Source organism: Ursus maritimus, unplaced genomic scaffold, assembly GCF_017311325.1.
Source record: "Ursus maritimus isolate PB19 unplaced genomic scaffold, ASM1731132v1 scaffold_9, whole genome shotgun sequence".
In the NCBI taxonomy this organism is placed as follows: domain Eukaryota; kingdom Metazoa; phylum Chordata; class Mammalia; order Carnivora; family Ursidae; genus Ursus; species Ursus maritimus.
The window spans coordinates 18751224-18763619 of record NW_024427107.1 but is presented as its reverse complement, the minus strand read 5'-3'; the positions used below and the strand labels follow the sequence as shown (position 1 = coordinate 18763619).

General features: G+C 41.6%; 1 protein-coding gene across 1 annotated transcript in view; it reads right to left on the bottom strand.

Annotated features, from left to right (window-relative positions):
* PREX2 (phosphatidylinositol-3,4,5-trisphosphate dependent Rac exchange factor 2) overlaps positions 1–10877 on the bottom strand; it is a 272900-nt gene extending 262023 nt beyond the window's left edge. The window contains exon 1 of the mRNA XM_040625832.1: positions 10658–10877. Within this exon, the coding sequence (XP_040481766.1) occupies positions 10658–10798 (141 nt within the window). The 5' untranslated portion in view covers positions 10799–10877. The remainder of the gene's footprint in view (positions 1–10657) is intronic.
* Positions 10878–12396: the final 1519 nt, after the last annotated feature.

Sequence of the window (12396 nt, the reverse complement as noted above, 5' to 3'; positions counted from 1 at the left end):
TAACATCTCAATTTTCTTAAAATTACAATCATTGAATTCTTGGATAAAATTCAATAATTGTTCATGAGAATGGGAAAAAATTAGAAAAAAAGTTTTTATAAGACGTACCAGGATTTGAATGAATATACTCAATACCATTTGAAAAGTGACCCAACCATACTTTTAAGCAAAGAAACTTACGAAGGGGTGTTTTTCCTGAATTTGTTATTGTTTGAGGCAAATATAATAACATAAGCCAAAGAAATCTTGGTTTTAATATAGCTAATGCAATTTTAATACATCGAGAATAAAAATTCATGTATTATAAAAAGTAAATATTATAATTAAGATTTTTAAAGAATTCATGTAAACAAAAACAACTATTTTTAGGTCAAACTAACTGTACACAAAACTCAAACATAACAATTTTATTTGGAATTAAAGTATAAACCAGGTATATAGTAAAAGAGCATTCAAACAGACACTGCTAAAAGACAAGTACTGAGAAAAAAATGTTATGATACCAAAATGTTGTCAGATAAATCAATGTTTCTTTTTAAAGAGTTTGCACAGTAATTGCTGTGTGCATTAAATGTAATAATATAGAAGTTCTCTACAATTTGTGTCATGGTTTAAAAAAATGATTATGTCATTATTTCCAAGACTTGAACCTAGTCATAATATAACAAATCAGGAGAGGCCACTTCTCTATTTTGACTTCTAAATTCATATGTTGCATTAAGAAAGTCACATTTAAAAGAACAATTACAGGACTGTCTAGGTGGCTCATTTGGTTAAACATCTTCTGCCTTCGGCTCAGGCTCAGGTTATGATCCCACGATGCAGGGTCCTGGGATGAAGTCGCCCCCCCACCCCACCCTCCTTGGGCTCCGAGCTCAGCAGTGGAGTCTATTTCTCCTTCTCCCTCTATCCCTCCCCCTGCTGGTGCTCTCTCTCTCTCATTCACACTCTCTCTCTCTCAAATAAATAAATACATAAAATCTTTAAAAATAATAATAAAAATAAATAAAAGGACGATGACACAAAGACAGCCAAACACCCAACCTCAGGTACTGAATTCAATTCCCCTTACTATTCTTGAAAGTGTATGTTCCAAATCTTTACCACTGTCTTTATAGCTCCTTACTCTCGGCAAAAACAAACAAAAAAACCCAAAACAGAACACAAAGAAAACAATAGTTCGATTTCATAGAGAAATAAAGGTCATCAAGTAGAAATTTCCAACTCCCCTCTCCTCTTAAAATAACTCTGGGCACTGTGTCCTTTGTTCCTTCCAAAGGAAAACTACTCCCCACCCTCCACAGCTCACCCCACACCCCCATCTCCCACCCCCCTCCCAGTGCCCTCTCCCCCTCTAAGACCAAATCTCCCCTGTGGTCCTGAAGACCCCTCTGGCCTCCTCAGGACCTTTCTTTATCCTTTATTAAACCCTCTGGTATGCTTCCAGGCTGGAAGAGAAAGGGCTCAGAAGCAGGCTAGGTGGCCTCAACAAGTGCCAGACTCAGTCTGAGGCAAGAGGAGAAAGGAAAGAGAGAGGAAATGCTTACTACCTATCAGGACTTTACCTAGAGAAACTGATTTGAACTTGAGGCCAGCCTGTGAGATATTATTGAATGTGCTTTCCAAATGTGAAACTAAGCATAAAGAAGCTATGTAATTTGCCCCAAGTTCCACGCAGCTTGTAAGTTCAGCCAGAACTTCAACCCAGGTCATCAGATTCCCCAAACCCATGCTCTGTACCATGCACTTCACCCCACTGTCCCAGCGTGACAGGGTCGCTGGTAAGTGTTCACAAGGGGGTACAAAGGCCATCCCAGCAGTTCCTCAGGCGCTAGACTAGAGAAGAAACAGAATTTTAAAAATATCCGAGAGCCAGCTGGCTCATTCTTGGAGTCAGAGTCAGAAACGATGCGTTGCCGTGGGTGTTTCATGGCAGCGAACCTTGCCAAGTATCTTCCCTATCTCCCGGTGACATGGGGGTTCCTGCCATGGTTTACATGAAGATGCTCTGCACTTCCACCACCCTGCGTTGTAGCTGTTAGCTCCCTTTCTCTTTTCTCCTTCCCTTGGCCATACTCACCTTCCTCAAACGTCCCTGGACAAAATCACCAGCTTCTGTTACTAACCTACGTCTCCCCTTGCACTTATCACCGAAGTCTCTGGATAGTTTTTCCATTGGTCTTCACCCCTCAGCTTCCACTGGGGTCTCAGTTCATTCTCAGTCAGCCTCCTGCACACACACTAAAACCCAATGACAGGCTAATTGCCAAATCCAGGGGCCTCTTCAGTCTTCCCACAACCTACTTCTCAAAAGTTCTGACACTTTAAAACAAACCTTTCTTCTGGTTATTAGGTCCTTCGTTGGATTTCAAGAGATCACTCTCTCCTGGTTCTTTGTTTCAACTTTTGATGGCTCAGTCCAAGCCACCAATGCACTCTATTTCTTCTTCTATCATTTAAACGCTGGCTTTTACCCTTGGTTTGTACATTTTTTTCCTCGAGTTGTTCCCCTATGGCACCTCATCCACCTGATAACTTCAGCAAATACGGTAAGTTAATTTCTAGATCTCTAATTTTTGCCCCAAATTCTTTCTTAACTTTCATATTCTTATCTTCAAAAAGCGGCAGACTTTGCAGCTCAGCAGGTCCAAAACTAAATACACTTTTCTCCTCCTCCCAATTCTATTCTGTCCCTTGTATTTCACTTCTCAGTTAATGACACTATCCATTTTGTCTTCAAACTACAGGCTGAAGTTCCACACTATGTTTTCCCTTCTACAGAAACCTCCACTTCTGAATGAACACCAATACCAAAAGTTCCACCCAAGAATGTCTCATAGCTGTTCGGTGCTTATTTGCCTGTTTGTGGTTTGGTTTGGTTTTTACTCTGTTTTGCTTTGTTTATCTTCTTCATTGCTTCTATCTTAAATCAGACATTCCACATTTCTTACCTGGACCAATGCAATGGCAGAAACTCTCAATGGGTAACTAGACTCCAGTCTTTATGCCTCAGTCCCATTGACAGAATTCTCTTGCTGAGAAACAAAGCTAATCTTGGTCTAAGCTAAGCTAATTCTTATATTAATGGCATTATAATAAGGTATAATTATGCAGATGAAACCGTAAGACTAAAGATGCATTCCTCTGCATGGGAAGTAGGCTCCAGCCATAATGATTAATACTTCAAAAATCAGAATTCTGAATGAACTAGGATATATTCACTACAAGAGTCAAGACATCTTAAGGGCAGTGTCCTGATGCCATGTTCATGTTCAAGCTAATGGCTAGAAAACAAAGTGCTCTCCCAAGTCAGCCCAGGAGTAGTGCCCAGCCAGAGGGTCAGTTAGGAGCTATCTTAGGGCTGAGGATAAAAATAGATCAGAGTCTCTGGGCCCTGAGAGAAAGATCACTTTGGTAGGAACAAAAATCTGTATTATACAAGTTAGACTACATTTGTCTTTCATGTTGTTTCTAGGATTACTGGCCTGTGTTCTTCCCTAGTCAAGAATAATGTTTTGAAGATTATAACCTGTCCCAGATTAAGTGAAGAAAGGAAAGGTCTTCTCTGTGTGCTTGTGTGGAGTGCTGAGGACCAGGGAGGTGGTAGACATAGGGAATGAGGGGAAGGAATACCAAGGTGAAATTCAGAGGCAGGGATTCAGGAAATCTTGAAAATTTATCCCACAGGAAATCCCTTTCCAGTGCCAACTTTGGAGGTCTCAAATTTGTTTATTATTAAGACAGTAGGTGTCCCCTCATCAATGTCCCACCACTTTAAGTTCAAGTCAGAATTCTTAAAAATAGGGGTGCCTGGGTGGCTCAATCAAGTGTCTGCCTTCAACTCAGGTCATGCTCAGCAGGGAGTCTGCTTCTCCCTCTGTCCCTCCCCCTGCTCGTGTTCTCTCTCCCACTCTCTGTCTCAAATAAATAAATAAAATCTTTTTAAAAATTTTTAAAAAAGAATTCTTAAAAATAGAATCCTTCTCAAACTGGACTGAACTTACTTTATCTCCTACCTATACCCCAAAATATCCAAAAAGCATATAGAACTTTTCAATCTCCATTAACAAAGAATTTTCAGCATCCCCTAGGCAACGTCATGCCAGGACCCCCAGAATGCCATTCCGAGGTCACACGGAACATGCTGCTCTTTCTGGGTGGACAGCTGTCTTCCCGGTCTGGCATATTCCTCCTCGTCATCCTTCAGAAGCTATCACCTCTTTCCCAAAACTTCCCTTGATCCCAAACTGAAGGAGCCCCTTGATGCCTCCATGCAGCTTGCTTACTACTCTTACCATTGCCTCTCCCACATGGCATTGTGATTATTTGTATACTGAGGGTTAGGACAGCAGCATATGAATGTGAGGGTCACACAATTCCACCGGTATAACATAAACCTAAGCATAATGTGTTGAATCAATTTATCCTTGCCTGGGAAAAGTTAGGTCGTGACTGAAAGAAGTTGTTTTTGGACTCATTCAGACTGTGTGTTTGCTTTTGTTTTATTTGTTTGTTTCCCTGTGCACCTGCTATTTACACAGCGCTATGTTTAGGCCAAGAAAATTGTACCTAGGAAATAAATGCACCATTCCTATTCTCTTAGAGTTTCCTATCTAAGTAAGTGGCTTTTCTAACTGCTTTAGCAAAAGCACGAATAAGAAGGTGGGCCTAGGCTGAGTGGAGAGCCTGAGGCTGTGCAATTCAGTTCCCCCTCACCTTCCGTGAAGACCCCTGAAGCCAAACCACAGAACCCTGGAACTCTAGGGAGCACCATTTGGAAGAGCAAAGGGACACATATATTAAGCCAAATCAGATAATAAACATGCAACTGCTTACTATCAACTGTAAAACACCGTGCTAACTATGGTTGTTGTTATACAGACTGCAAAGTTCTCACAGTCTTAAGTCAACTGAGTATTTATAAGAACATCATGGGAAGAAGGACTGCATGAACAGAAGAGAAACACCAGGGGAAGAAGCAAAGAAGAAACTCAGAGACAGAAAGTGTAGAGGAGAATATCATACAGGCAAAAATTATACACTAAGGTTGACCGGCTCGTGTAGCTCTGTGTAACAACCGCAGCATCAGAAGAAATAACAGTAACTGTATGTAGGGCCCTCCTGTGAGTCAGGGACAGGGCAGAGCCCCAAGCATCCATCATCTCATCCTTACAGCAACCCTGAGAAATGCTATTGTTTCCCCATTTTACAGATGAAGAAAATGGGGCTTGAAAAGTTTAGGAATAGGTCCAAAGTTACCTAGTAAATTAGAGACAGGACTCAGATTCTGGGCTATCTGAGGTCAACACCTAGACAGGTAACACATTTCAAAATCTTTCGTCTATGACAAGACATGTAGCTCAAAGTCTTCATCTTCATGTGCCCGCAATGTGGAAGAACAGAGCATTCTGATTTGCCAGCAACAATCCCGGGTTACATCTGTTTCCCAGGGTAATTATTAACAGCCCTCCCTTTCACCCTCAGAAGTGTCCCAGTTTAGACAAAAATGGAAATAGCCATCCTGCTGCAATGCCAGAGTGAAATGTGCCTACATGATTTTCCAGGCCCAGTGCAAAATAAAAGTGTGAGGCCTCTTGCTCAAAAAATTGGGAAAAATGTGCTATTAAAGGTATTGAAATAAAAACTTTTCTCTTTCTTTCATGTATCCGCTCTTCTCACACTCCACTGTCACAGTGGACTTTACTTGTAAAACACAAGTCCAAAGATAAAATTAGCACAAATTTCAAGATGGTGCTAGCAGAGCATTAAATCAAGTTCCAGGTCCTTCTGAGCATGAAGCCCACTACAAACTGCACGACATGCCCACCCACGAAGGCAGCCCTGCTCTGCCCTTCTCCTGTTCACTCAAGTGGGTCTGGGAAGCCATCCTGATCCTGGTATGCCCTACGATTGGGTTGCAAACAGGGAACCAATTGCAACATACTGTTGTCCAGACTTGGAACATTAAATACTGGGTATTAGGTCCATAAAAGTTATTTCTTTAGGGAAAATATGTTCAAGTACTTTTAATAAAACACAACAGTTCATCTCCCAAACAAAACATGAACAGGCAGTCCAGCAAATTTGGTCACTCTCTACATTTTATCTATGACCTAAAAATAACTAATCCAGACACTATAACCTACCATAATATTGAATTTAGAAATTTAGAATACAATGAATGGAAATAATGGTGTGTTACAAAAATCTTTAATACCACAATGCCTGATTTAAATACTGTTTCTGTTTTAAATGCAGGTAGTACATGTTTAATTTAAAACTTCCTGTTACATAAATTCATATGTGCCCGAGTGAAATTTAAATAGCTTCCACTCCCTATACAAACCAAATGGAAGAAAAACAAAACTAAGAATTCTAAGGATGATATAGGAATTGTCCTTAAGAATGGAGTGGGAGTTGGAGTGTCTGGATGGCTCAGTCAGTTAAATGTCAGACTCTTGATTTCAGCTCAGGTCATGATCTTGGGGTCATGAGATCAAGCCACTGGGCATGGAGCCTGCTTAGGATTCTCTCTCTCTGTGTCCCTCTGCCCCACTCCTGCCCTCTCTTAAAAAAAGAATGGGGTGGGAAGTTAGAGGATGGGTCAATTGGATCATTCAGTCATTCAGTAAGCATTTACTGTCTACTTACAGTTTCAAAAGCACTGTACAAAATTCTGGGGGAAAACAGACAAATAAAATATGGGCCTGTCCTCAAGAAGCTTACATTCTAATAGAATGAGAACAAAGTAAACACATACATGTATAAGCTTCCTTTGGTGCTAAGGAAGAAAAACTACAGGGAAGAGTGGGTACAAAGCAGTGAGCACTGTAGCCTGTAGGGTGGGGGAGGGAGGACAGGATTATGAAGTTTCCTAAAGGAACAGAGCCCTGAAAGCCCAGTGGAAATGCGAAAGGATAGAAGGGCTAGCAAGAAACAAAAGAAGAAGCCAGAGATCCCACGGGAAGAGTGAGCCACTCTAAATAACAGCTCTCGGCTGGGTGGGAGTGGAGAAAGTTGTTCTCGCCTTAAAAAAAAACATTACGGTTGGAAATGAGAACAGAAAAGAATCAGAAGTATGAAAGATCTCAGCGGCGCATGGGTACTCTGTTGGTGAAGCATCTGACTTCTGCTCAGGTCCGAACCTGAGTCCCGGAATCAAGCCCAGAGTCAGGCTCCCCTCAGCAGGGAGTCTGCTTCTCCTTCTCCCTCTCCCTCTGTCCCCCCCACCCCCGGCTCATGGTAGCTTGCTCTTTCTCTCTCTTTCTTCCCTTCACGTCATATGATCATTTGATCAAGAGAAAAAATACCATTTTGTTTGATTATTTATGGGCTTGTAAGTAAAAAATATATTCTTGGTAGAACTAAAAATATGTTTTCTATCTCTTCATAATAAAGATAAGAGTTACCCTTCATGCATCTTAATGGCTGAAATAATGACAGAAATCTAAAACAATGACTAATCTAACAAATATTTACATTTGACTTAGAAATGCACTATCAAATATTTTACAACCAATGTACCTCTTATTTAATACTCATTTAATACTAGTGCTAATTTTTTTAAAAATAACTTTTATGGTTTGTCTGCATTTCTTATCAGTCTTTCAGGATGCACTCCTAGAAAAGGGATTGCCAAGACAAAGAGTTTGAATTTTTTAAAGGTTGATACACTATTAGCTTAGGCTAAAGTTAAAACTAGATTGACTATATTAATAGAAGGTGACCAAGTAATACACATGGGTATCCAGTGTTGTTATAAATAATAATCAAAAAAGAAATACTCAAAAAAGAAAATCTAAAAGTGTATTATAAGTAGATATTAAGCTTTGAATGATTATGACTAAAAAGAAGTCAGGGTAAACTTATGTTTAGGATGATAATCAGGCCAATTAGTGTGTTTGTGTGTGTGAACATGTATGTGCATAAATACTGGATCTATGTGCAAAATAATGGACAAAGAAAAATAAAAGTGGAAGAGTCCATAATTTCTGAATGAGATAAGAATGAAGTCATTAATGAACTACTTGTAAATAGGCACATATAATTTATTTCATATCTCCCACAATTTTTTTTCTTTTTTTTTAAGATTTTATTTATGTATTTATCAGAGAGAAAGAGCACAAGCAGGGGTAACAGCAGGCAGAGGGAAAAGCAGGCTTCCTGCTGAGCAAAGAGCCCAATGCAGGACTCAATTCCAGGACCCTGGGATCATGACCTGAGCTGAAGACAGATGCTTAACCGACTGAGCCACCCAGGTGCCCCCCTCCCCCAATTTCTTACCCAGCTCTATATAGCAATAATGTCTCAATTTTAATAATCAGGTGCTAAGGTTAGAGGAAAAACTCCATGTTAAATACAGTTCAACAAATTGGTTTTTGATGTAGGTTAGGTTAGCTATTTCTATAAATTAGGACTCTGCACAGTACTTCTTTCGTATACCACCAGAATGGAGTAACTAATGCAGTTTAAGAAGTGACTCAGATTTTTTAAAAGTCAAAGGACTTTGTCACCAATGAAGTTTCATGAAAGGCAAATCTGAAGCTATTAAAAGTCAAACCTCCACCTCATACCAGTCAGAACGGCTAGTATCAAAAAGACAAGAAACAACAAGTGTTGGCAAAGACATAGAGAAAAGGGAATCCTCATGCACTGATGGTGGGGAATGTAAATTGGTGCGGCCCCTATGGAAAACAGTATAGAAGTTCCTCAAATAACTAAAAATAGAGGTATCACATGATCCATAAGTCCAATTCTGGGTATTTGCTGAGGAAAATGAAAACACTAATTCAAAAAGATATATGTATGCCTATGTTTGTCACAGCATTGTTTATAATATGTAAGCTATGGAAGCCACTTAAGTGTCCACCTATAAATGAACTGATCTAAAAGCTGTGGTATGGAATGGAATATGGAATACACAATGGAATATTACTCGGCCATAAAAAAGAATTAAATCTGGCCATTTGTGACAACACAGATAGACCTAGACAGTATTATGCAAAGTAAAATAAGTCAGAAAGACAAATAACATATAATTTCATTTACAGTGGAATCTAAAAAAACAAAACAAACAAGTTAACAACAACAAAAAGAGAAACAGAGTCATAAATACAGAGAACAAACAAGTAATTGCCAGAGGGGAGGGGGGTAGGGGGGATAAGTGAAATAGGTGAAGAAGATTAAGAGGTACACACTTATAATTATAAAATAAGTCGTGGAAAAGTACAACATAGGAAATATAGTCAATAATATTGTAATAACTTATTTAAAAAAAGAGTCAAATCTCCTTAAAAACATACTTTTTTGACACTGCTGCATGGAAGTGTACAACAATCCAATTTATCACTAATTACCCATATATTCTCAAATATCCAAACACTTCCAAAGAATGTGGCCCCGGGGGCTCAAGTATACTGATTTTAATTTGAAAAGTCAACCAGAAGTCAACCTGTGCATCTTACATCCCTTGAAACACTGTTCTCTCCTTGCCATAGCAAAGTGAATTCCTCTACCACAATTATAAGCAGAAAGTTAACATCTTACAGAACACTGAGCAGGAAGTTTGGCCTTTGAAACGTTTCCCTTTGGACCACTGGGGCATGCAACAGGGAGGTGGAAGGAGCAGAAGGTTTGAAGATTTGAGTTAGATTGCAAAGGCTAAAGCTCCTCAGTCTTTAAATGATGCTCTCCCAGGCATCTGGGTGGAGAGGGGCCAAAGCTCAAACTCTTTGTCTTTGCAACGTTTAATAGAAAAAAATCAACTTTTGAGTGATGTCTCAGAAGTTTCCTTCACTCAATTTTGCCCCTTCTGGCTCTAAAATGAATGAAACGTTTCCAGAGCAGGCTTCCAATGCGTCAAGCTGAAACTTTGCTAACAAAGTTCCTGCCAGTTCTTTCTATGAAATCTCGAAGTTGTTTGACACTAGTTTTATTATACCGCTATCCTGGGCTCAGTGTGAACAAGGAACCCAGGAGCTGAGCGGGGAGCAAATTTAAACCCGGGATGGGGGATGGGGGTAGGAGATTGTAGGGCTAGAACGGAGTGAGCACCACATGTGGCTTTAATATCCAACAGCTGCTAGAGATCATAACCCCGCTGCTCTCTCTGTACCCCCCGCCAGAATCCTATGTTTCAAAGATTATTATAACTAAAGGGACTTCGCTGCCATGTAATCTGAATAATGCACTCAAGCTCCAAAAGAATCCAGGATTTTTTTTTTTTAACTAAATGTACCTGAATGAGGCAGACTGACTTTAATCACCAAGCCAAAGTCTTAAAACAAAATCCCGAAGGGGAAAGATAAGGGAAAAAATTACATATTGCGGCAGGCCAGGGACAGGGGTAAAGAGTGAGGAAAGATGGGGTAGCAGGGATTCCCTGGACAAGAGCCTTCTCCCATTGGCGCTAACTTTTTAAAGCCGCAGGTCTCCAAGGCCCTGGCAAACTCATTGCGTGTCCAGGCGTGAAAAAACCCCGCCGGGGCTCCCGGCGCCCGCGAGCACACAACCGCGCGCGGGTTCGTGGTCCCGCGATGCTGGGACCGGTGCCCCATCCCCCCGCAGACAATGCCGCGCGCGCATCCCGCGGCCATTCCGGGATCCGCGCCCCGCGCCGCCCGCCGCCCCCTGCGTCGCCGCGCGGGGACACACTCACCGACACCAGGAACTCTAGCGTGCCCACATAGTCCCGCTCCGTCTTCTGGAGCTCGCTGAGCACGCACACGCGCAGGCGAAGCTGTTTCTCCAGGTCCTTGGCGCTCTCGGCGCGACCGTCCCCGCGGCTCTCGTCGCTCATGGTGGGCGGCGGGACGCGGGGCTGCTGTGCTGCGCGCTGCCCCGCGCGCCGACTGGTGCCCAGCCCCGCGCGGCCAGAAAGTAAAGTTGCTGCCTCTGAGAAGTCTGAGGAGGTACGGGCGACTTTACATGCTGGGGAGAGGCTGGGCTGGTGGGAGAGGAGCGGGCGCCCGCCGGAACTCCGGCGCGGGAGGCGCGAGGCTCTGAGGAGGCAACTCCCGAGGGAGGGGGCCCCGGCCCGGGACCTGCACGCCCGGCCCCGCGGCTCCGGCCTCACGCGGCCCGGGCTGGAGGGGAGGCGGCTCCGGCAGCCACGGCGGTGACTTGGACATTAATCAAATGCTTTGTATCCATGTGACTCCGACCCTTTACCCTTCGCCAAATCTCAGGAAAAAGGAAACAACCCTGGGGAAGTGTGTTGCGTGCCAGCTAACTAAACACACACACACACACACACACACACACACACACACACACGGAGTGAGCACTTGAGATGGAACTAATTGGAGATTCCCAAACCTAGGAGGACGTACTCCAAAACACAGCTCGAGGGTTGCTCCTATGACTCCCGCCTATTGTTTAGCTTTAATGTGTTTTGTACAAATCCTGAAAGCAAAGAAGTCCCCAAGGTTACATAACTGGATGGGAACAAAACAACCATGGTATTGACCCTCCCGTCTTTGAAAAGAAACACATTGATTTTTGGTTTTGTTTAGGCACAAAATAGGTTTGCTTTTAAAAGCCCCCAACCGGGAATAATTCACAGGGCAGATACCCTCCCGCCTGCACTTGGAAAGTCAATTAGCATAATAAATGAAGACACTATGGGAAAGTGACAGCCCGGGCCCAAACAATAAACTCCAGATACAATAAGCACCACCATTGCACTGTGCTGTTTTGGAGGGATGCTTTGCATGTCTATAACTTTTTTTCAATATCAAGATAGTATGTAAATTCAATCACAGGCAAGAATACTTGTGCCAATTTTGTTTCAAAGAACTATGATTTAACACAGTGTCACTAAATGAGCAGCTTTGTCTAAAGCTGTTATTGAATGGTTATCAAAAGATGTATAGATACAGATATAGGTATATAGATACAGATTTATTCTTAGGATTTGAAAAAGGAGAGAAACGCAGAGCATGTCCTGAACGTAATGTTTATGTTTATCGCCTTTTCTCACTTGGAAACAGAGGCAGGAGCTAATGAGCACTGAATATTTACAATTCCAAGCAAAATAATCCATATATATTTTCCTCTTGATATTATCCACATTAATTTTTCAGTGTCATTTTTTCCTACCTAGAATTTGAAACAGTCCACACTAATGACATTTAAATAAACTGAAGAATGAATGGTTTTAATGAAAGAAAGTAGCATGTTAATTTTTTCCAGTTGAAAGCATTAGCAAAACTCTAAAAATTAAAGATGCTTTCCACATTACTTACATTAAAATAATTATCAGAGATATCTTTTCAGAGCATGGTTTGTGATGAATCACTATACCCCTCAAAGAGCAAAGAGGAAGTGTAATGTCTTCTTTTATTAAGGGCATGGCTTTTGAATGTGTGAGGAGCTGATGGACAAGATAGGATTTTC